The 26495-nt window shown below is 40.1% G+C and overlaps 1 protein-coding gene across 1 annotated transcript in view; it reads right to left on the reverse strand.

Annotated features, from left to right (window-relative positions):
• The window catches only part of smg1 (SMG1 nonsense mediated mRNA decay associated PI3K related kinase), a 95740-nt gene that overhangs the window by 64505 nt on the left and 4740 nt on the right, over positions 1-26495 (reverse strand). The window contains exons 3-12 of the mRNA XM_078284825.1: positions 25432-25584; positions 21158-21294; positions 18436-18494; positions 15663-15876; positions 10896-11021; positions 9858-9930; positions 6796-6893; positions 5000-5173; positions 2096-2317; positions 1077-1178 (exon numbers count right to left, since the gene is read on the reverse strand). Coding sequence (XP_078140951.1) covers positions 1077-1178; positions 2096-2317; positions 5000-5173; positions 6796-6893; positions 9858-9930; positions 10896-11021; positions 15663-15876; positions 18436-18494; positions 21158-21294; positions 25432-25584 — 1358 coding nt within the window. The remainder of the gene's footprint in view (positions 1-1076; positions 1179-2095; positions 2318-4999; positions 5174-6795; positions 6894-9857; positions 9931-10895; positions 11022-15662; positions 15877-18435; positions 18495-21157; positions 21295-25431; positions 25585-26495) is intronic.

Consider the following 26495-nt stretch of genomic DNA (forward strand, 5'->3'; position numbering starts at 1 on the left):
TAATTAGCCATGCTTTAAAATGCCATGGTTTTCTAACCAAAGCATTTTAGAAGCTACAGTATCTCTGTCTGCAATTCTATGCTCTTGAATGCAGCCTCATGTTCGCACGAGACTGCGCCTGTCGAAACTTCTCACGACAGTGAATCATTGCGATACGACGGAACTTTGTCAGATTTCTCTGAAATTTGTTACGCATGATAGCAGCTCCCATACATAGAGTGAGGTGAACACACAATCACATTGCACATAGCACACATAATCACACTAGTCAATTATACATAAACATCAGAATAGCACATAAAGGGCACAGGGACACTAAGTTATCCCCATATTACACTAATCCCATATACTGTACTCTCCACACAAAATCTTGGTATTGCACATGTCACAACTATTATTATTATTGCACAGGGGTCCCTGATATCACTTTCCTGGCTGGCCTGCTGTTTTAGTTAAGTAACCCAATTGACTGGGGAATAAAATAATTCATCAGTCTATTGTGTTTGAACTGCGGAACTCTGAACGCCTGTTTGAAGGCAGGACTTGGTACGCTCCGTAAAGCACATTTGAAGGGTCGGAGGAGATACTATCCACTAGCCTTAGCGGATAGTATCTTAGTATCTTAGCTCCTCCGACCCTTTACGTTATGTGTGTGTGTTGTGTGGGGCTACATAAGCATACAGAGAGGAGAAAACATCTCAGGCTTATCTCCACCAAAAAGTGCTTACTTCCTTCCTTTAGATCTTGTTTGCTCACCTATATTCATTTAACGGTTTCCAAGTATAGGGTAGATGTAAAAGACTACTGTCTGATTCCGGTGGGGTTATTTTTTTTGTTGTTGGGGGATGTGGAGAGCTAGATTTTCACACACAGCAGTAGCCACGCGGTCATAATGAGAAGCACAAGAAGCATGCGTCCCGAGATACACTGTGGGCACGTCTGCATACACGCATCTAGCCACACAGAAAGCATGAAGCAAGCCTTACACTTCGGCATACGAAACTCCCATTATTGATTCTTACCCTCCCTCACATATACAGAGATCTTGTTCAAGACACACACACACACACACACACCTCTTTCTCACGGTGGAAGCGCAGCTCAAGTAGCTGGGAGTTGGGTGCCAACAGTTTCTCCACAAATGATGCAGGCAGCTTGGTATTGATCTGGTCCACAATCTAAAAACAAATGCACACACACAGTCAAGATTGGCATATCAGTAAGTTTGTACTAATATCATGTGGTTTGGCATTGCAAATACCAAAATCCAATCAAATCAGAGCTGCTTAGGATTCATCATTTCCTCTGGGAACAGGGGTCATCAGACTTTTAGTCTAATTTTCCTTCTTACTCAAGTCCACAGACTCCACAAGCCCCTAACCATGTCTTACCAAATTCTTACTGTCCTCTACCATTACAGAGATACATTACATTACGTCCAAAGCGACTTACAATAAGCGGTAGAGAGAGATAGTTGTGATCAAGGTGCAGTGAACTCAACCACACTGTTTTTATGTTCATAAGGAGGAATTTTGAGGAAGTGTGGGATTCACAAGGTACCATGCCACAGTCAGAAATGAGATGAGTCTGGGCTGAGAAAAACGTTAACCAAATAATCAGCTTAATTATTCCTCTGCTTGGTGGTTAGTCATTTGTAGCCTTATAGTGCTAGCAGGGATGTGGTCGTGGCAACACATACAAGCAGGAATCAATGTGGGAAAAGGAGGATAACTGAAGTCTCTAGAGTAGGATTAATGGACCCAGGAAGCTTGGAAAAGATTACGCCTGTATGCTCTATGCTACGTAAAATACCATGACCCTTCCATGACTGTCCACAACTCGGAGCATAAGTCAGAACACTTCCATGACCTGGTCGTGTTTCAGTCTGGTTTCCACTACAGTTGAGCTGAAAACCACCATCTAATGTACGGAATGTGTAAAATAAATTAGAGAGCACATTCTTCTGCATTCCTTAAAAGTGAGCAATTTGTAAAATTCCCTGAAATTCCCTGAGAATTTATCAAATATTTACACTATGGTTTGGACCAAACAAAAACAAACTATAGATGTGATTGCACTCTAAAAGTGATCTTACCAAGGTGAGCAGGCTGAGCACTGCCAGGCTATAGTCAGACCCACAGGCCCGGCAGCAGTCCAGCTGGTCCAGGCCGTAGGCTAGTACGGCCTCCGTCAGCTGACCACAGGGCTCCACACTGACCAGCAACACACTCACACACTCGTTCCCTGCCGTCAGAACCGCCTCCGAGAACAGAACCTGCTTGGCTGTGGTCACACAGGCCAGAACCCGGTTCAGTACCTGGAAAGGAAGAAAGGGGAAACCACAAAGGGTTGGTTCAGCAGCAGCATTAAGCCACAACATAACGACATTAAGCCATAACACAAAAATTAAGCCAACACAATGGAAGTTGGTCACAATAGAAGTGAGAGGCAGACTTGTTCGCAGTGAGATGTGTTACACTGCCTTTAAAATAAAAGCACAAAATTTGGAACATGTAAAAATAGATTTGGACCAATTTATTTGTATTTAATCATCAAACCCAATATGCAATAACTTGATGTCATAGCAATAATGAAAAATACCAAATTATGCAGCATTGTTAACTAGAAACGCAGCATATGAAATACCTTAAACGATTTAAATACCTTAACTAGCTCCTGAAGAGAATAATGAGCTCTTGCTCTCAAATCAGAATCAGAAATACTTTATTGATCCCCGCGGGGAAATTGGGTTTCATTGCAGCGTAAATGTTAAAGACAAGACTTTTTTAACACCTCAAATGTGTTACACTTCAACCCAAATTTCCCCATGGGGACAACAAAGGTGCTATTCTAATGGTGCGTTCAGACTACAGGCTACAAAGCGACAGGACGTCATTCGTTTTCAATGGAAGCCGGCTGTGTAAAATGTAGCAGCACGCCGGGCGAGGGCAGCTACAAACTGAAGTTCAGCTGGCTTCAACTTTTTTCCACGCTCTGATGACGCGGCGAAGCGCGACCAAATCAAGGTAGTGTAGGGTCGTTATATTTACGTTATTATTGTTTACTTGATGAACTAGAAGAACGAGTATTTGCCAAATAAAATAAAAACGACACAAATTGATAAGTTGAAAATGGTGAAGAAATAAAGCAAACGTTACCTGCAGTCAACTCTACAGTACCTGGCATTACAAAGATCTACAATTGTTTTAAATATTTCATACAGTAGCTGGTTTTGAGGGCCTGCCATGATTTTTGCTTGGGTCTAAATTTTAGTATGAAATTAAACTGTAGGTCTGTAGGAGTGTTTTGACATCTTGTGCAGCAGTGTTGGGGGTTACAGTAATGAGATTACTTTTTGTGGTAACAACTAACTTAATGCGTTTTTCAATTTATCAGTTATTAGTTACTTCAAAGTTACATTTCGCTACTTTTATTTTTCTTTCAAATGGTTAAATGTTTAGTTAGTGCAAATTAAAAAAACATGAAAGTATTGCCCTACATGATGTTATTAAAAGCAGACTGTGCAGCAGGCTGGCGGTGCAGTGGAGGCTTGTAGGTTACGACTCGCTTTCAGAATGAACACAACAATAAAATGCAGAACTTGGAAATATTTGCGTTACTTTGAACTGATCAATGAAAAGGGTAAGAACATTATTGTTAACTGTAAGTTTAGCTTTCACTATCATACCTAAGATTTGAATTGAAAGCGCTTGTGAGCACAGTGAAAGTTATTTTTAATAAAGACCACGTTAGTAACGTAACTAGTTAGTTTCCCCAACACTGTTGTGCTGTAGTAATGAAAGGTGACCTTTGCAGTGTCCAATTTAGTCTGTGCTCTGTGCAATATAATATAAGCAGCCTTTGTAGTTAAAAAATGCTGCACATTATGGTATTTTTCATTATTATGGTGACATCAAGTTGAGTTGTTGCTTATTGGGCTTGATGATTAAATACAAATAAATTGGTTTAAATCTATATTTTTACACATTTAAACCTTCATGCTTTTATTTTGAAGGCAGCATAATGCATCTCGCTGCTAACAAGTCCGCCTCTCACTTCCGTTATGACCAGCTTCCGCTGTGTTGTAGCTAATTTTGTGCGTTTTGGCTTAATGCAATTGTGTTTTGGCTTAATGCTGTATCGTTAGGTTCACACAGGACACGTGGCGGGCAAGGACCGCGATTTCGTGCACGAGTCATGGTTGGATTGTTCACACAGGTTGTTCACACTTGCTGCGCCACGACAAGTGTGAACAACCTGACCTATTAACATGGGTGTCGAAAGGAAGCAGCCTCCGCTTTGGGGCCGTTCTGCGGCCGCTACGCGTCCTGTGTGAACCCAGTGTTAAGAGTCTAACAGCCCTGCGACAACAAATTTGTGGACACGTCTCTGCCGGGAATCGAACACGGGTCTCCCGATTGACAGTCTGCAGTTTGGCTCCCTGCGGCACAATTTCACCCACGTGAACGAAAGTGGTGAACAGAGTGACTGACCGACCGAGCCATTAGGTTTGGTGTACTTAACTGTACTATTAGGACACATTTCACATCGTACAAGTGCTAGGAAAAGAAACAGAATTGGAGCTAATTTTCAGATAGTGCTGAATAAACTGACTACAGCTTCAAATAGAAGCCACTTAGTGACAAAGCTTATCAGTGATCAATTCCTAAGCTGCTACTTGTGCTACGATGCATAAATTGGTTTGTCAAGACAGAAAGCATAATTCTTTTTACACTCAACAGTTCTATGAAGCTGCCTTTTTCCTCCAATGTCCACAGTAGCTGGTGGATTGGCGATTCCACCAATAACTAAAGTAACTTTTAGAGTAGCCAATGTCATTACGCCTCACGGAAATCTCCACGTAGCACGTAGTAGTTAGTTTCAGGATTGGTTACAGGGTCTGAAATCGCTTATTGCAGGTTTACAGAAGTATAGCTTTCATAGTATTAATACTACTCTGCCCTAGGAGCAGTCAGGTTTCCTTGAGTGTGGCTCTTACATCAGTGACATAGGCCTCGGTGATGGGGGGTCCTCTAATGGGGCTGAAGCGCTCTCCGATGCTGCGAACCACGGTGCTGAAAACCTTCAGCAGCGCTGCCAGCTTGGGCAGCGACACCGTGGGTGGGGGGATGTCTTCGTCTAACACCTCGCCTGACCCCACATGGCTCAGGTCCTAAAAGGAGCATTAAGTCAGCCATTAAAGCCACATTACTCTGTAACTGAAGATTATCCTTACACACAACAACAAATATCACAAGATGTGAATTGACAATAGGGCTGCACGATTCTGGAAAAAAAGGGGATCTCGATTTTCTTGCTTAGAACTGAGATCACAATTCTCTCACTTTTCTTAGGGAAACCAATTTTTAATATAAATTTTGATTGCACTTTTTTGCCTGATACAGACAGAAACAACAAAAAATTTGATAGTGACTAATATGGGACTGTCACATCAACTTTGTCAGCCAGCCATCTACGCTTCATCAGATGGCCACTAGAGGGTGTCGTTGGCAGTGAGATGCAGTGTTTCTCATACATAGTAGCTCTACCACAAAATAAAAAGTTGGTCGATGTATAGAAATTGATCTAAATCGATCTCTAATGCGCCTAATGTTACATCATGTCATGTCTGACGTGGAGGTGCACAAACAGTAGACCGCCATACAAAAGTGACACTTAACATTCCACAATTTGTGCCAAACTCTCCTGTGTAACTTGATAACTCGTCTTCTGCTGCCCTACAAAATTTAACCCTAGGTAACGTTATTACCTTGTGGCATTTAAGTAACATTAGTGGAATTAGGTCATTTTACTGATAACCATGTGGCAATGCTTCAATGTATTGAATTGAGCTGAAAACACGCGCCGTGGGCCTGCCCAAGATATGTGCTTGTTTTTTTAACAGAAAAAATAGCTTAAATTCAACTGCTTGTTGAATCAAACACTGAACATAAAACAATCAATTACATCTCTCGTCCTCTCTTATTTAGAACACAACCTTTAAAGAGTAACTGAACCCCAAACCCAAATCTGTGGTGAAGCCTGACATGTAATGGTGAAAAGTAGGATACTGCACTGGCCCTCTGCTATTGGCTGGTCTTTGTGCCAGGTGATGTCACCACCTGTTGTACTCTATAGAAGGGGACATCGCCTAGCACAAAGACCAGCCAATAGCAGACGGCCAGTTCAGTACCCTACTTTTCACAATTAGATGTCAGGCTTCACCACAGATTTGGGTAGGGTTTGGTTACTCTTTAAACAACGGTTTTCCATTCTGTCGCTCATTGGATTCGTTTTCCTGTCTGCTGGTTTCTGCCCGTTCTGCATGTGCACAATTCGTCACGTGGTGTAACGCAGTGTTGTCATTTGTTAATGCAACTTAGGGAGAAATTAGGAGCGCTTGGTTTGATGCATTGGATATCCCTAATGAACATGCGTCAGAATTGTTGTCATTTAGGAATGAGATAATATAGAGTATGAATAGAGTAGTATGAATCAAGATCGTGATTTTAATACAATTAATCATGCAGCCCTAATTGACAGTGGGTCCCAAACAACATAAATTGTGTAGTCACATGTATATTATGACTGAACAACAATATTTTATCATATTTTTCCAAACATTTGTGTGTAGTTCCCAAACTTTTCAAGACCTAGAAAAAATCAAATTAATTTTCCATATTTTTTCAGACTGTCTAAAGCTTTTCTAAGCTTGAGTTAAAGTGGTATCAGAGCATTGCTACAGAGAAGCTGAATGTGGCCTTTACAACATGCTTTCAGACTCCGTAGTTTCACCTCTGCATAGGCCTCCATATCCTCCAAAAACTGTCCCAGCAGGGTGGTGGAGAAGGTCAGGTCTGCCACCCAGAACTGCTCCAGACTCTGTAACCAGCCTAAAGATAGACAGGGAGATAGACAGGCAGACAGACATACTTACTACTTTCAAAAAGCTAAATTTGTGTCATTTTAATGCAACCTACAACTGGATTTAGGACCAATTTAACAATTACCAACGTCGTGCAGAGGCTTTGGCATTGAAAAATGAGGGGGCTCATTCATAAAACTTACATGCAGGTTTAGCGTGATGTTAGGGGCAGATACCGTCATGATAGGGTGTTTTCTCATTCATAAATGTGAAATACCGGGACGTTATTAGCATTACCGTTTTCCCCGTACTTCCACCCCTTTTGATCATTTACATATTGTGAAAGTGATTCATAAAAGCCACAAAAAATACCACCTGCTCTAGTCAGATGGTATATTGCAGAAATTAATGAAAAAAAATCAGTAGAAAGTTCCAGGGCATTAATTCTCTTTGGAAACATGAAAATGTTTAATAAATATGACTCACACACTGGCTTTGCAATTACTAATTAATGCTCTGATTGTGGTTATAAAAAGGCAGTTTCTGATAGTTTCAGTTTATCATGACACAAAAGAGAAGATGACCATAGGCACATGCCATAAACCTTAGTAAAGTATAAAGTATTTAAGAAAGAGAACGCCGCACACCGCTGCCAAAGCTCCCATATATTTATTTATCTTACAAAGTTTCGATAGGTCTTCATCTGGTCGCAATCACCACCTATGGCCAATTTATAATTTCAGTAAGTGACATCATAAACATTCGTTTTATCATGGTCAACATTGCAATTGCAGCAGTAAGAGAGCATGAGGAGGAAGAGGCTTATCTGCCGATTGCACTGACACACAGGTGCGGACAAGGTGTTAAATACTGTATGTAAACCTTAATTAATATCTTGGTTTTGATTGGCTGTCACCCGGGCTACAGCTGGGGATAACACAGCGGTAACGTGGCTCCGTCACGGTACTCCCGGCTGTGGTCAATTTATGAATTAGGTAAAATTACTGGGTCGCAGATTGTGCACATCGCTATTCTGTTACCGCTGAGTTTTATGAATGAGCCCCAAGAAGTGTTGGCAGACATATTGTTGTAAGCAGTAGTAAGGTATCAACATGAAAAATGAGGAGCACACAACAGGAACATCATTCACTCTACCTTTTATAGCTTCTTTAGAGCAACAGGCTAAAAACAACATGGCACATTAAGTCATAATACAGACAACAGCGACCTTTATTGATGAAGTAAATTTAAGCAGTATTAACTGTAAAACACAACACATATAAAAAGGGGCTGGGACCACTTATCGATTTATCGATAACGGGCGGAAAATCGATAAGTAAAACATATCTTTTTTTTGTATGGATAAATGTGGCACGCCGATTGGTTATCAAAACACTCCTGTCCTGGTTTTCCCTAGTAACAGTTGATGTACGCTGCGATTTGCTGCCTAGTGAGCCACAGCATGATTGAGCCTGTCACAACAATCAGTCGGGCGCTGCTGCACAAGAAAAATGCCATTCGGTGTTTAAGCTTGTCCACCACAATATCAGTACGGGCCGCCACAAAATCAAAAGTTTGTCAGTATATAGAAATTGATCTAAAGTGATTTCTAACGCTGCGTATCATGTTATGTTCTGTCACACCAGAGACTAATCTCACTAATGTTGCTTGTAAATTCACCGCACACACATGCCTAATAAAAACTGTTCTAGAAATAGACTACTGAAAATTTAACTGTTGTTGACTATACTGTAAAAGTTATTTTGTCCCCATGTATCTTTTTTTCACAATTACTTATCGTCCTAGCCCTAATATAATATAATATAATATATATAATATAATATCAACAATTATACAACAATTACATGGAAATGATAGTTTGGATTAGCATATTGTGAAATTCCTCAGTTTCTCAAAACACAAACGTTCAGCCTTTCACTATATTCACATAGTGATGCATTCTCTGCAGGTTTCATAATGTCAATTATAACCTTGTAAGAGCTTTTAGTGCTAGTTGGAATTGAAGACCAACTTAAAAGCCAAAGTAAAGAAACAAAACTGGCAAAACCAGCCTATTTTTGAATGAACACAGCTAATGAAAGTTCTGAAACTATCAATGAACAGTATAACAAAAGGATACCAGGAAATTAATTGTTTTGGGACATGATGTCCAACATAAGATCATGTCCTGTATTAATCTATGAGTGGACAGTTGGAAGAAAACTGCAGGAATATAATAATGGAGGCCAATTACGGTAATGTATTACAACAGAGGAAAATAAAAACCAACGCTATTGCTGGCTCGGCTGCCCATTTACATCTTTTTGGTGAAACTACACAATTCATGGCAATTAATTTGCCTTGTTTCATTTGCCTATCTTTTCAACTCTGCCTCGACTAAAAATCACTGACTGTAAAGAATCTGTCAATACCTCTAATTCCATCTTTATAATTACATCACAAATACACAAGGATTAACTTTTCAACTGGATTAAATCATAGTTTAGCAGTTGATTCAAACTTTAAACCTAGTTTAAGACTAAGCAGGGTTAATAATTTTTGAATTCAAATTTAACACGAGTAGGCTTTTTTTCCCTTTTGATTATACTATTTTTGTTAGGCATATTGCCAAAACGCCCACATCTGATTGCTAGTTTTTTGTTAACCAGTTGTTTAATCTTTGTTTACATTATTTAAATGTAGGCTTAAATCAGTTTTGCAACACAGCTATGAATTTTAAATCTGGATTCATTTATTTTTAAACCCAGTTTTACTAACTCTGATTACAACTAATCTTACATGAGTTTAAACCGTGTTGTTGCAATCCAGCTTTAAGTAAAAAAAAAAAAAATGAAGATCTCTAATGACAGTCAGGCAGTAAAATTTAGATAGCTTAAGACTTTTTTTGAGACTTAAGGAACTGCAGATACCCTGTTTATTGAAACTGCTATGAAAATAATCTTTTTTTGTACAAATGAGAAATCCAACTGACCTGAGACCTGCAGAGTGAGTGACTGCTTCTGCGTGTGGTCAATGTGCCAGCCCACCAAGATGTCCACTGTGTCCTGTGGGAAGACAGGTGGCCTAGAGGTTAAAAAACAGACTTTTGACTGGAAGGCCATCAGATTGAATCCCTGGACCTGCTGGGAAAATGTGGGTGGAGAAAGTGAATGAGAAAGGCTGTGATCACATCGGACCCTTTTTGGAACACTCTGTGTTCTCATTGAAAACAAATGTGCGAAAAAGCACATTTGTTTTCAATGGTTTGGTCGCAGCAGGTAGGCACTCCCAAGTTGAATATATCTCAACTTTAGCCGCACTACGTTAATGTCATCCTCTGGTGGACTGAGCGGTTTCATAAGCTGAACCAGCCAGTCAAATCCACTGTCCAGTAAAAATAACCCCTGAAACAGGCACCATCTACGTGGAGCTCTTGGACAAGATGATAAACTCTTGGTGCTCTGTTCTGAAGGACGTCACGTACCCACAGGGGTTAAATTGAAATTTGGAAGGTGAGGAACTCTTGACCGTGACCAGGGGCTGGGGTTATTCAGGTATATGCTGGTATCTATCTGTTTTTAAATACTCAACTCTGTTCTAGTTGGGTAGTTATATAGTTATATCTAATTATATTCTGGAATACTTTGGAATATACTAATATTCTCTAGAATTGGATGTTTATTTATTTATTTTTTCCCCATCAGTGCAATTAGTCAGGTTCCAACAGAGAACCATGTGCATACTGTAGGCTATAGATAAGGGTCCTATTTATATTTTAAAATTTGTTTTGTACTGGGTAGCTCCCAGTGTGAATGTGTGGAACTGTATGAATGTGAAGCAGTGTGTTGCTGGGAAAGAGCATGGGGCTATGTCGACTTTCTTTGAATAAATAATGGTTAAAAAATGAAGATTAAGAAACACAGATAGACAGACAGAAGCAGTAAAAAAAAAGAATGAAAAGCATGAGCAGATGTTTTTCATTCTGCTATCCCAGTTGAACTGTGCATGACCAATAATTAATGACTCTCACCCTGAAGTTGGTACTGAAGACATGAGGGTAGGAGCGAGCCACCTGAAGAATGCACGTCACACTTTGACAAAGCAGCTCTGGCGTGTCCACATTCTCCAGGATGGACTGCAGGCTGCTCATCACCAGCTGAAACACAACATAGTCAGTCCATCCTCTGCTATCAGGCCTCTACCTGGTGCCAGCAGGTAGCTCCATGCACTTCTATAGAACTGTGATGTAAACACTTTACATGTACATTTTAGCTAGCACTCTTGTCTGGACAGACAATCAGTGAAACAGCAGAATAAGCTTTGATTCCTAAATCACCAACATTAAAAAACATCAAAATTAAGGAGGGCTAAGGCCAGAGCCTTAGCGCCCTTACAATATTCCACTGACCATAGAACGAGCATGTACAAGTGTTAGGAAAATAAATCGAATCAGAGCTAATTTTCAGCTGTTGAATAAACTGACTCTGCAGCTTCAAACAGAAGTCACTTACTGACAAAGCTTATCAATGAACAATTTCTAAGCTGCTGCTTGTGGTACGAATGCATAATTTGATTTGTCAAGACAGAACGCATAATTATTTTTACACTCATTGGGCCTCATTCAAAAATCTTTTCGTAAATTCCTCGTATATTTTGCGTATTTCTGTTCGTAAGGAAAGACCAACGTCGGATTCATGAAACGTGCGGACAACCTCGATTTGTGCGGACCACAGGTGTATCAAATGATGAATGCCAATCGTTCGTAAATTGGATGCGCGTGCCTGTGCCAATCAATTTGCATAGTTAAACGCCCCGTTCAACTCCATAAAAGGTCTGCAGACTGAAGGGTTGTGCGCAAATGGAAAGCATTACTGGAGTGGTGGAGAATGGCAAACAGACCCAAGAAGAAAAATTCAAACTCTATAATACAAGTGTTGTATTCGGGAGTGAGAGAAAAAAATATATATACTTTTTAAAAGTGTAAGCGGTGGAGTGACAGCAACTGAGAAAGAAAACATGGCACGAAATTACTGATGCTGTCAATGCTGCAACATCAGAAACACACACCTTGAATTAAATTAAAAAGAAACCGTTTGACTTACAGCTAGAATCTAAAAAACGAGGGCGATAGTCTAACTCCAAATAGATGCAGTTTATTAGCTCCAGGCGGAGGGCAGGGCGCTGCCAAAATGTTTGGGGAAATAATATGGAGACTGTGCTGTCAGGTGTCCAGTCATCAGTGGAGTTGGACACTGGTTTAATTCAAGCAGCATCTCCATCTGATGGTAAGCTCAGACTTTAGGCTTTATAATAATATTGCTGGTTTTGACTGTAGCTCTTGACAGGAGCTTTCTTCCTGCGGTGTCCAAACTCATCACAGCCTTCCAGCTCAGTATGCTGCGCTCACTCTGTGGCGGAGCGAGTGCACGTATGATAATTATATGATCTCTGCTGAGGGGTCTGAAGGTTTATCAGGTGTGTCATTAGCAATGTGGTCAAGGCATAACCTCTATCACCTAGAGACAAACTAGTTAGTCTTGAGACTCTGGTTAATTTAACTTCCATTCAGTCCTATATGCGCCGTGCGTCTCCAGCAGCACCTGCTCAAGACGCACGACACCCTACTGTTCTGCAGCACCAACGAGTCGTGGATCCCTCCTGGACAGCTGGAAACCACATGTAGGAGGTTTAGGTTGGCGTCACAAATTAACTGAATGTTTATGGTGTGTTATTGTTTGCGATTTAAATAGGGAAAGCGTTTGGAGACGGTGCTTTGATGTGCACAGTCTATTGCTCCTGTGGTAAGATAAGATTGAACTTTATTGATCAATACATAATATAATAATATAATATAATATATATACGATACTAATTAATCACTTTAATCACTCATGTTTCCAATTGAATAGAATTGCCTATGAATTTGTTCATATCGGCCTAGCTTTGTTAATATGGTTATTATCACCAGGCTTACAAATGGCCTGAAACACATTTTGTTGTTGATATGAGGTCTGGGACTGCTTTAATAGATTTCCCTTAAAGAATAAGGCATTCTAAGTAGAAACCACTTCATGCGTAATGCCCCACGCATGTTTCCAAACACACGTAGATTTCGTACCAAAGAATAAATTCAGGTAAGAAAAAAAATGATGAATGCCGAAATGTTCGTGGAAACGTTCGTAAGTACACTTTAAGATCAAATCTGATCGTACGCACGTTTCGTGAATGAGGCCCAATAGTTCTATGAAGCTGCCTTATTCCTCCTATGTCCACAGTTGCTGGTGGATTGGTGATTCCACCAATAAGTAACTTTTAGAGTAGAAAATATTTGAAGTGATAGATCTGACAGAACTTACTAGCTTCTTAAGGTCCAGACACCAAGAAGCAGAAGAATGCTCTTAAAGGAATAGTTGGCTTTTTAGCAAATTAACAATTTGTTAAGCTTAAGGCATACTGAGTAGGATTTTACTGGTTGTGGCTTGTAAACACAACTTTCAAAGTTGACCCCTCCTCCCTGCGGTTGCCAGAAGGGTAAAAAACAGTAAAAAAGTTCCAAAACAAGAGTGAATCTGGGGTTGGCTTTCACCAGTTGGGGAGGATTGAATATTTTTTTTAGGCAGACTTTGTGAGTCCTTTATGAGTCCTAGAGGCAAAATTGTTAAGCATGATCAGATACATACAGTTGTGGCCAAAAATATAGGCACCCTTGCAATTACTTCAAATATCTCACAATTTTATCTGAAAAATCTTGAAACTGATAAAAAAAAATGGTTCAAGCATTATTTTAATTTCATGGTCGATATTACAAATCTCTTGTTTTTGAATTAGAACTTAATACATCCTTGTAAATCCAAAAATGAATAAAAATGGCACTGACAAAATTACTGACACCCTCGACTTAATATTTGGTAGCACAGCCTTTGTTCAAAATAACTTCGGTCAAGCGCTTCCTATAACCATGTATTAGCTTCTGGCAACTCTCTACTGGCAATTTGGCCCACTCTTCTTGTGCAAACTGCTCCAGTTCTCGCACATTGGAAGGGTTCCTTCTCCCAACAGCTACTTTCAGATCTCTCCACAGGTTTTCAATGGGATTTAGATCTGGACTCATTGCTGGCCACTCCAGGACAGTCCAGTGTTTTTTCTTAATCCAGTCCTTGGTGCTTTTTGAAGTGTGTTTTGGGTCACTGTCATGCTGGAAAACCCATGACCTTCGACGAAGACTCAACTTTCTGACACTTCTTTCAACATTGCGCTGCAAAATGCCCTGATAATCTCCTGATTTCATGATGCCAGGCACACATGCAAGGCACCCAGTACCAGAAGCAGCAAAGCAACCCCAAAACATCAGTGAACCACCTCCATGTTTGACTGTGGGGAAGGTGTTCTTTTCTTTGAACGCTTCACCTGGTTTTCTGTAAACATAGAGGTGACGTGCTCTACCAAAAAGTTCTACTTTGGTCTCATCTGTCCACAGAACATTCTACCAGAAGGACTTTGGCTTGTCCAGGTGTGTTCTGGCAAAATCCAGTCTAGCTTTCTTGTGTCTCTCTTTCAGAAATGGGGTCCTTCTGGGCCTCCTACCATATAGCCCTCTTTCATTGAGTTGGCGACAGATGGTGTGGGTTGAAACCACTGTACCCTGTGCCTGAAGGTCAGCTTGAATGTTTGGCAGTTAATCGAGGTTCTTTCTCCACCATTCTAGAAATCCTCCTCTGTGATCTTCGATCAAGTTTTCTTTTGCGGCCACGTCCTGGGAGGTTGGCTACAGTTCCATGGGCCTTAAACTTTCTTATTACATTGCACACTGTGGATACAGGAACTCCCAAGTCTCTGGAGATAGACTTGTAGCCTTGAGATTGTTTGTGCTTGGTTATAATTTTGTGTCTGACCTGCTCAGACAATTCTCTGGTCTTCTTTCTTTTATCCACGCTCATTGTTGTACAAAGAGTGACACAACACAGCAGTATGAGCTCTTTTCTATATTCAAGTGGTTAAATTAGTGCTTTTTTATATTGTAGGCATCTGCAAGTCACCACAGGTGAGTTCAATTCCACATTAAATGAGAATCACCTGACTGAAATCAGATGATTTCTAACACTTTCTAAAAGGCGCCGGTAATATTGTCCAGGCCATTTTAGGATTTCTGAGGAAAAACCTAAGATTTAATTTTTTTTTTCCAGTTTTTCTGTTTTGCTCCAATACAAAGCAAAGAAATAAACATGTAGACACCAAAATATTTGGTCTTTCAACTTATTTCTAAAAGAACAGGAGAGTTATTTGAAATAATTGCAAGGGTGCCTATATTTTTGGCCACAACTGTATGTGTACCAAGTTTCACATCTCTACAACTAATGGGACGGCGGGGCTGAGCCTTAGACTTTGGGACCTTATTATAGTGCCCCCTATGGTCCAAACGCTTTGCAGTGAAGCCCTAATTAAGAAAAGTTTTGTGAATAAGACCCAGTGTTTCCCCTACCATAGAAATTAGTGGACGGGCCGCCCAGTAATCACCCGCCCACTAATCGCCATCATCATCAATTAGGCAACAATGTGATCCCCCCTCGCTCCTAAAGCAAATGCATTTCTGCCACTCTCACCCCCTTTCAATAATTTAACTTTTAATGTTAAGCAAACAACAGTGTTTTGAACTCCATGGGCAACAACCAATACACACCCCCACTAATAGAAACTTTTCTAGGGGAAACACTGGAGACCAAATGTGTTCTTTAAACACCAGGATGCTTTTGGGAAAGCAGCTGTACAGATCGGCACTGAAGCCTTTGGTTGTGCTTACCTGCATGACGGTAGAGAAGGCCTTCCTCTCCCCGGCGGCCTCTAGGGCACGCTGCGCTGCCACCAGGTACAGCAGCTTCACCTCGTCGCGACCACACGAACTGAACTTGAGGAAGAGCCACTTGAAGATGCGCTCAGCCTCGTAGCTTAGTGCTGTGCAGAGCAGACCCAGGCAGGCCGCCGCATCCTGACGCAATTCCCACAGCAGCTTACTGCTGTTCGCATCAGGACCAACACCAAGGATACAAGATGTTAGTGACCACAGAAGAGAGAAGAGCTATGACAGCAGAGAGCAGTCAATATCAGAATAGCAGGGTTTGCTCTAGATTTTTTGGCAGCAGTAGGATTCATTTCAGCCCTCTGAGAAGGTGAACAGACAAAAGTGCATATGGTCAGGGGTGTACTATCCCGAGTCTGGTCTCCAGACCACTTCTCTGATGTCTTGAACTTTCATTTATTTTCTCCTCAGCACAACAAACAATTTCAATGGTTACGCCTGTGTATAGTATGTGATGGTCCTAAAAACATCTATGTATTGCTTAGTGGATGTTGACGGGTATAGTACAGAGCTCCCGCAGATAGATCTACATCTCTGTTGGTCCTCAAGAAACTTCTTCATCATTACTTTTATATTTGGAATGAAAGGTACACTGTTTATTGTCTGAGTCTTGAATAAGTTTTGATTTGCTCTGGTGTCGGTTTTGACTCAACTCAACTGGACCTGGTCTTGGAATTAAGTTGAACTCAACTAAGGTGGCATTGGCTACAGTCTTGCAGTAGGACACATGGAAATTAATGTGCCAGAGCAATTACAGTGCCATCAGAAAGATCCTGAAGTTAGATCCTGAATTTAAGGTGATAAAATCGGGATCTTTTGTCACTTATCTACACACAATAAACCATAATGTCAAAGTGGATGTTTTTTTTAAATTAGAAAATTAGAAAAGAAGACATTTTTTGAGTTAATGAGTATTCAACCCATTTGCAGTGACATTCCCAGCTGAATTATGGTGCATCCAAATTCCTCTGAACGTCCTTGAGATGTCTCTACAATTTGACTGGAGTCCATTGTGACCAATTCAATTGACTGGACATGATTTAGAATGAAATGTGTTGGCAGTGGCATTTTTGGAGTGAATGTGAAAAAATGTTGCACAGATATAAGATTCTTTCTAGAAATCTGTGTTAAAACGTTACATGCTGAGCCATACACAGCGAAGTTTCTTTATTTTTGTGTTTAAAGGCATTCTGATCATTCCAGTAATTCAGAGTACAAATCAGTATAAAATACATCAAGACTGATGCAGCATTCACATCATATCGGAAGGAGCGGAAGAACGGGATGACATGTCGTTGCTACAACTGAGCTGTTCACGTGTTTAACTCGTTGGAACACCCACATCCAAAATGGCAATCGTAAGGTTAATTGTTGAGTTACTTAAACCATAGATTACTGCATTGGACTGTCAATAGGGATGGGATGATATGCTTATCTCACAACACGATTCGAGACGCGATATGCAGTTCACAATTCAATACAACCAAGATACGACACAAACAAAAAGTTCAGTGACAAAGTATGAATTACTTACTAGAATGTAAACAACAATTTTAAAATGTCATTACAAAGGGCAAACAAGGACGCTGTCGGGGGTGACAGCAAGGGTATATCCCCGAAATACCCCAATCCTCGAAGGCCCCATTAAGTCAAATGTAATAAAAAGCCATTCAATAAGAATAAGAATAAGACTCCAAGGTTAATCTTCCCAATTATATTGGTTGTATGTCCCAACTATTTTTATTTTGCCAAATAATAAAATTTTACCTTCTGGGCTAATCTTCATAATAATAAAGCTTGCATGCCGTAACTATTTTTATATCACAAATTAAAAAAGTTAACCAGTTAATTATATTATTATTACTCCTGAACATGGAATGGATATAATCCTCTAGGGATTGTCTCCCCAATAATAAAGGGTATGTACCTTAACTATTTTTTTAACACTGAATAATAAATTAACTCAATAACATTAACTATTTTATTAATAATTATCATCAAAAGTTCAAACTTCATACAAATCTCCCCAATAGCCTGAACAATTCTCCTGACAAATTTCAATACACTATAATGCACCATTGGTGAGATATGGGTCCAAATAGCATGGACATGAATTTAATCAGTTAATAATAGTTATAATAATCATAAACACATCAAAATCAATAGAGTTCTTCCTCTAGGGGTCATCAATGTCCATACCAAATTTGAAAAGATTCTTATAAAAACTGTTATCCCGTTCACATGGAGGATCTGCAGCGGACGCGGCGGCGGTCAGGGTGAATCCATAATATAACTTGGATAGAGAAATTGATAGTGAAATTGTGATGGGCAAGCCGTCCAATTTGTGATTACTACAGCAGAATAAAATGTAGCCAATATCACAAATCATTTTTCTTCCCCACGATACATATTGTCACATTTTTGTATTGTGATATACTGAATTTCTGTATACCATCCCGTCGCTAACTGTCAACATTGGTGGATTGCTATGTTTGCTGCCTGTGTTGATACACTTCCATGATTCATGACACCATGCGGGAGATAACGGAGCCTACAAAAAAAATCCCACGTCCTACTTGCAACTACCACTAAGAGGCTGAGGTGAACGTTTTTCCCCAGTGAGCTGCTCAGTTTTAAATCCGATATGACATGAACACAGCACGAACAAAGTCCTGCCTCCAGAGTAACACTGGAATACAGCAGAGTTTTCTCTTACCTTTCATTCAAAATGTCATTCAGGGTGCTGAGGATGGTGTCCAACTGTTTGACCAGGGCCTGTGGGAGGGGAAAACACTTGACCCTAGTTGACACATTCCAACAAGACTCCCACACTGACAGCTGCATAAAGACTGTGTGTGTGTGTGTGTGGTCTCATCACCACCTCAAAACTAGAGCTTGAACTGCATCTAAAAAAAGAGTTTATCTAGAGCCAGTCTGACAGGCAACAACAGTGTCAGGCTTCCAAATCCTCCTATCCTATCAACTATTAGCACAGCCTATTAGTGCACTTGAGATTCAGAGCATATTTGAATATTTGTTATAGAAAGCTATTTGTTACTGAATCTTTCAGTCCAAGTACTCATCACTCATTAGCCGCGAAGCCTGAACCACATATTTCCCCAAGGGTCATGATTGTGCATCTCCACCACTTATTGGACCAAGAAAAAGATCATGAAAATTCTTTATGAGCGTGGCAAACCTTTTTACAAAGGCAGACAAATTCCTGACCTCTCAGTTGAGCTGGCAAGATGCAGAGCTGCTTTTAAAGATGATGATTAAAGATGAAAACTCAACTACACAGTGCTGGAATCTGATTTGGAGTACTTCACCCAACCTGACTACGACTAACCTTCCAAAGATCTAACCCCACAAGCGACAACTGAATTTTACCAGGCCCAAATTCTGCCCACGCTGCATTCTGCTGCGCCTGGTGGGACGCCTAACTCTACCTGATCTGGACCGCTTTGCTGTATGTAGCCTATTTCACAGCCTATTAACTGGATAACAGATATCCTTTTTTCTTGAAACAAACTCTACCCCTGACCATTCCCCGTTTTGTGGAAAACACTGAAGACCTGCCTGCGTGGTCAAAGTATTTTATACACAGCTCATGTTAATAGAAGGCTTTCAGAAATATCAGATGATATCTCAAATCTGAAAAACATATGCAATGTCTCTGTCCACTGACATCTGTAAGGAAGGTTAAGACTGCAAAATGAATTTGATTTACTTTCATGTAACCAAGTAGAACTTTTACTGTTAAAATTACGCAGTACTTTTTTTGAACATGTTGATAAGGCCAGCCAGACCCTCGCTCTACAGCTGACACAATGGGCAGCGCAGAACTATATCACTCAGATCCGCAACTCCTCTGGCACTGTTACCTCTGACCAGCAAGAGATTAACACCAAGTTCAGATCTTTCTATTTGTCCTTGTATATGTCTTAACCCCAGAGTAATTCTTTGCTCACTGACAATTTCTTTGACAATCTAAATGCTCCCTCCATTGACGCCACATCTAATATAGCGCAGGAAATTGGCAGTTTGCTTTTATAAATCCAACAAAACTAAGAGTCTAACAGCCCCGCGACTTTGAATTTTCGTTCCTGCCGGAAATCGAACTCGGGTCTCCCAATTGAGAGTCTGCAGTCTAACTCATTGCGGCGCACTTTCACCCATGTGACATATAAAATGGTGAACAGAGCGCTAAAAATCTGCGTGAAGAGTGGCGCACACACGTTTCAAGCTGGTTTTGCACGCAGGCAATGTTTTATAAATGAGGCTCCAGGAGTCGTTGGACTACAAGGAGTGCCTAAAGCAGTTTTATAAAATTAAAAACAGTAGGCTGAAATTTTCTGCCTCTGGTTGTGAATTAAATGAAGTGTTCAGCTCCCTGTAACAGGGCCACTTTTTGCTGGTTGGGAACTGTGAAAACAATGGCTTTTATTTTATATTTATATTCAACTGCCATGTAACAGGGCCGCTTTTTGTGAACTGTGTACATGAATACAGTTATATTTAATTTTATGTTAAACAGAGCCCCCCCAAGTGATATAATTGTAATTTTCTTCACCCGTAGAATTATAAAAATTCTTAAATACATTGCTTGAAGACAGTGGTGCTTGAGCCAAATGAAGGCATTGTGCATGCGCACATGCACAGGTGTGCACGTGATCACGATTAAAGTACCACCTCTGCCTCATTTTGAGCCGGGAAAAACCCTGAAAACCATGTGACCCTCTACAGCCAATCACCTGTTAACATATGACATGACTTCCATTTCCTTTTCATGGTCTGATGAAGGCCATTAAGACCAAAATGTTAGCACGTTTCTCTTGACATGACCCAAAACAATGGTGATCAGAAGAGGAACGCTGCATGGACTTCAGACGTGTTCACTGGAGGTGCGCATTGGACATGTGGGGAGTCCATATGTGAAGAAAAGAGAAGAGAAAATCCAAGGCACTCTCCTGAAGTTAAAAAGCCTTTATTGAACTTGGCTATTTCATGTTAAAACGTACTAAAACGCATTGCGGCCCAACCAGGCCTTCTTCAGGGTGCAGAGAACAATGAAACATGTCCATGTTTTTTAACTTCAGGAGAGTGCCTTGGATTTTCTCTTCTCTTTTCTTCACATATGATCCAAAACAAATTGAAATAGAGATTTGTCTGTCCTGAAGGTCATAGTGCTACCTGTCTTTTGACACTTGAATTTGTACTTTAAAGTTCAGTCACTTTGCTGTTTGTAGATAATGTCTAATGCTGCCTCTACTTTCTAATGATATGAATTGGTCTTTTTAGCTAAAAAAAAAATGTGTAAGATGTGGACCCTGGGAGAGAGGAAGAAAAAAAATAAATTAAAAAAATTCTGTAAAGGCAAGAATTTTCAGGAAACCAGTAAACCAACAGATAGATAATCTCATCGCAAGATGACTAACCACTTTGTTTTCGGCATGGCTGATTAAATCCTTCAGTTGTTTGAGGGTGGCCAGCCTGCGGTCGCGGTCGTCCTCCCGGGAGACTCGTCGCAGGAGGTTGGCCAGCCGAGATTCGTCCGAGTGAGCCATCCCTCTGTCTGCATGGACAACAACAATACATTGACATTGGCTGCACTGATGGAAATCTGCACTCTAATGCAGTGGTTCTCAGCCATGTGTCATGAGCAGACAAAAAACAGTCAGAAGGTTTTCATTCCTACCAATCACTACAGCAGTTGATTTCACTGATTAAAAGGAAAATTCCAACCTTGGATACACTTCAACTGTTAGATATCAATCAATCTGTGCTATTTCATGCATTACTGGAGTTAGGAAAGAGAGAACTAAACTTGTTTGAATCAGCTGTGTTTATGTGTGCAGGTGGAGAGAGTAATGGTGATAGTAATAGTAAGAGCAACAAAGCAGGTTTTTCCAGTCGAGAAAAAGGCAAACATTGTACCCCTTATTCAAAACTAAACATCTCTTGTGGCTGCGTTGCATTATGGTCTATTGAAGCCACTATCGGTGGAGAAATTGGTCTCTCTGCCTCTTCTACAATTTTTCCCCTATATGATTGTTGAACATGCCCAGAAAACGGGCCCAGAAATGCAAGGTACATCGTCAATAGCAGTTTATAGCTGTGACCAGCAGTAGTATAAGTCAGCCTGTTGGTCAGTCGGTCATTCGTTAAAAAAATAAAAAATTTTGAAATCTGCCATTACAGGACACAGATATAAAGACTCTATGAGCCATGCCGCTGCATCACTTTCAGTTTAGCTCGGTTGGTAGAGCATACACTAAGTTTGCTATGACAGGGATCCAGAGTTCCAAGTCCGAGGCGATTCAGTCAATTTAGCATACACCAAGCTGTTCGCAACTTCTCACAAATTACATCTACAACCAGAGAGGAGGAACTTATCTGTGAATTGAGCTGATTTAGTGATTGGTTGGAACGAAAAACTGCAGACTCTTGGGTCACAATGGACCATGATTGAAAACCACTGGTTGGATGACCAATTTGTAAAATAAAGTACAATGATCAAACAACGTTACCTAATAAAACGATACCTGGCTTAAGTGGTTTGATGTGGACTGACTTCTCACCTTTTGACACCTTTTGATTGTGATACCAAATATATGATGGCAGTGTGATAAATTAGCCAATTAGTGCATCAAGTACCATAAGGAACAAGGAACACCTGAATTCAGCATCACTTATTTGAGATAAAACTGTCGGAAAAGTAGCATACATTATATTATTACATGAGTTGTCAAAAGGAATAACTTGTTCTCAATCCCACTCTGTTGAATCAAGCCTGTGTACCAGGCTCTCTTAAAGCATTAGTTAGTTATAGTCAGGGGGGTCATTGGGCCGGAACACACCAGAACAGCGATATTTGACGAAAAAAATTTAACCAGAATGCGGTATCCGTCATCAGTCTCAGGAAAAATAAATACAGAGCAATACTGACAGTTTGAAATATTTCAATTCTATTCAAAATACTCAAAAAAATGTAAAACAAATTCACCAGGTGATCATACCACCAGACACCCCAAAAGAGGTGGGTTCCCCCAGTGAATTCTGGCCACTGACACCACCGGTTAAAGTGTGATTAATGCCGCGTTCACGTCAACATCTCATTGATACAACTTGGAAGCATTAATGCGTTTAACTCGTTTGATGCCCAAATCCAAAATATTTTTAGTTATGAATTTACAATCAACCATAAACAAACTGCAACCTATACTGCTCATTTTTCTCAAGTAGAGTTGGTTGTATTAGTGTGAATATAACTGATAATTTGGATTTTTATTACCTTGGCCTGCTGACATGGGTGGATTCGCTGTCATGTTTGCCGCCTGTCTTGATGTACGTCTGAAATTCGTGACGGCAAGTGGGAGATATCATAGTGTATCATAGTGGGAGATATCGTGATGGCAAGTGGGAGATACTGTAGTGGGAGATATGTGTATCCCACATGTCCTACTGATATTGGCCTAAAATGCTGGTTCAAAAAAAAAGAGCCCTCGGAGTAATAAACTGGTCGCCTGCCGTAAAACATGCCTGTTTGCACGTGACGTGGCGCGAGTGAGTGAAGAAGTTGGAAAAAGAAAGAGAGTGTGCAGGCAATGTGCGGATGTAAACATGTCTGCGGTTGGGAATTATTTTAGCCCCAAAGGGATGCTAGATGGCTATGCCATTACTAGATGGCTATGCCATTACTAGCATCCCAAAGATCTTTATCCAACTCACCGTTATCAAGAACTTCATTTGCCTGCTCCTTGGCTCAAACTTACATTGAGTGTCCTTGGGCTTAGTATCTTGGTCAGTTTATTGCTCTTTTGCGAGTTTTTTTGCGCTGTATCCCTATGTTATGTAACAGTAGCATACTTTATTTATTCATTTATTTTTTGGTCAGTTATTTACACTGAAGATTATCTGGTTTTAAATTAAGAGAAAAATATAACCAAAGACTGCCTGAATGTTTTAGTATTGTTTTCTATATTGCAGCAGTCTTTTATATATCCTAGGAATAGTCATTCCTATTTTGGTCAGTTCTTTTGCCCTGCTGCAGTTTTTCAACAATAGAATTGTTGTTCCCATGTTATTTACATGTTGTATGCAGCTGTGTACTTCTAGAGGAAAAAAAAGGGGTCAATATCGGAATCGGTACTCTGTTTAGGTTCATACTCAAAATTCTGGTATCGAATCAGCAGTGAAAAAAAAATCGGTGCATCCCTAGTAATTAGTAAGTCGTTTAAGCTGCTACACCGGGTCCGTTCTTCCACTGCGGTCTGCCGGTTGTGTTGTGCCTGTCTACATTTTACCTCTGGGCAAGTGAACACAACTATCTAGTTTTGCTTAGTTTTCCATGTTATTTTATCTTAGTCGGTCAAATAGACTAGGTGTAGTGGTTGCTCGTCCCGGTTGCAACGGGTCCCGATGGAGCACTCCTGACACATTACATTTTTTTTTGCCCTTGATTCCACGATTAGTTATAATAATCTTTACAGTATTCTCAATATAACACTAGTCTTTAATACCCAACAATAGGCTATTAAGGCGTGTGCCTATCGGGCTTAATGTGTACCACGACAGTCTGGACCGGAGCACTTAAGTAGGACGGCTGCTTCTTTCTTGCGGTCGTTCCCCACTGTGAAGATTTAGTGTTTGTTTAAAATTCTCAAGTGGGTCTGCTATTGTGCAAATCATTATTTCGTTCAATTACAACATATGCAAACAATTTTTTTTATTATACCTTAAATAATAGGGCACACAAAGGCTATGTGCACTTTATTATATCATGCACAGTGCGCAGGGAAAAAAAGACAAAAGACATATGCCTAAAGGAAAATCAATTAAAACTAAGTTTCTTTCTAAAACACATTTTTTTGCGTGTGTAGTTGTTTTTGAGTCTCATATTTACCCATCTGTTGCTGATATTCATATTAGGCTTCCCTCAGTGATGTTTGTATCAGTTTAGCTGCAGCCTAAAATATGGTCACTGTTCATTTATTGCGATATTGTGGAATACTACCATATATAGTCTACTCTCCTTGAGAAGGAAGCATGTAAGTCCCCGGGGTGAGGATGTAAGCATTTTTTTTGTGCAGAAATGTATTGAGTGTGCTGTGGGGTAAGTCCGAACATTATGGGCACGCCGTGATTTTAGGTTGTGATTTTGGTATAGCGCGGTTGTCCAACACACTTTTGTCTTAGTATGCCTCTGTGCGGTTAATTACTTCATTCATTTTGTTTAGGTAATATTGTTTTGTCATATCACCATGTCCAACCATCTGTTTATTATCTATAAACATGAGGAACATGTCACTTTTTTTTGGCTTACTGTCGCCAAATAGAAGGCTTCTCCGTGGCTATCCATAACCTTATCTCCAACATTTATTTAAGTCACATTGGTTTATGTATCCTCTATTTTGATTACTGATATGATGATAAATTACTATAATAAGCAAAATCTTGTCAGTTATATGGCTCAAATATGCAACAGACCGCTGCCTAGTCTGACAAATACAGAAACCATGCCTATGGCTCTGATCCAGCTCCGTTCCAGATTGGCTGAGCAGCTGCATTGAAGTAAATCATTGATCGCGATTATTTGTGTGACTAATAATCGTCAGCTAAAATTTCAGAATCGTCGCAGCCCTAGTAGCCATTGCCATTTTCTCATTACACTCATCGCATCTGAACACTGAACATCAGTCAAAGGCCTTACCCTGCGACTTCCTCATGTCCTTAGAAGCTAAAGCACGAATTCCATGCTGAAAAGGAGTCAAATCCGTTGTCACGTCATTGAGCCTCAACTCTTGCCCCAGCGACTTCCAACCAAATGTAGTATCACAGGCACCTCCACCAGCTTCATATCCACCTGGGGGGCACAAGACATGCTGAATTACACTGATATATTACCTGCATAACAAGTTCACATCAACATGTTCAACAGCACCAGGCAAATGTGAGCTTAAAATAGGGATGGGAATTGCATTTAATAATATTATTACCGTTTAAAGTTATGTAACCGACTACCCAACTAGTCCAAAAAAACATAAAGAGGCTAAACTGATGTAATATGAGATAAGATAAGATAGCACTTTATTGATCCCCTTGGGGAAATTCAGGATCCATTTCACTGTGTTTATTCACACACACATAAACTTACTTAACTAATTTATAATGTCAATAGCAAGACATTTCTCTTTTTTTTAAACACATTTTAATGTAACACTGTAAAATATATGTAAAATATTTATGGGGAAAAGTGACTTTCTGCATTTGCTATTCAGCCTCCTAACAAATTGCCAGTTATTGTGGTGGTAACAGTACTAAAAATGGAGCGGCAGTGATAACCGTTATTGTTTTTTACCGTGATATATAGTAATACCGGTTATTGTCCCATCCCTAACTCAAATACTGCTAATCTAAATTTAGATTAAAACACGTTTCCCATTTAGAACACTGAATGTACGCCTATACATTCAATTCGCAAAAACACATGGAAACTAACTCATGGCTTAATAAAGGTATAGGCTTATCATTAATACTTCTAGCCTACGTCTTGCCATCTTATGGTGTCTTTACACAGCTTTTCTAAATTGACTGTTTGCCACAGTTTCCCGCTGATAGCCCAGCTTCCACAAGCAACTTAAGCACAAGTGATGGTACGCTTGTTGTTACGTGAGATGATTACCATGGTTACCATGGTATTTGCTCCTGGCTTTCATTTACACAGACCACATACCGGGTTAAACGCGCTGTGTAAACAAAACTTTATATGACAAC

This window comes from Centroberyx gerrardi, chromosome 7, assembly GCF_048128805.1.
Source record: "Centroberyx gerrardi isolate f3 chromosome 7, fCenGer3.hap1.cur.20231027, whole genome shotgun sequence".
NCBI lineage: Eukaryota > Metazoa > Chordata > Actinopteri > Beryciformes > Berycidae > Centroberyx > Centroberyx gerrardi.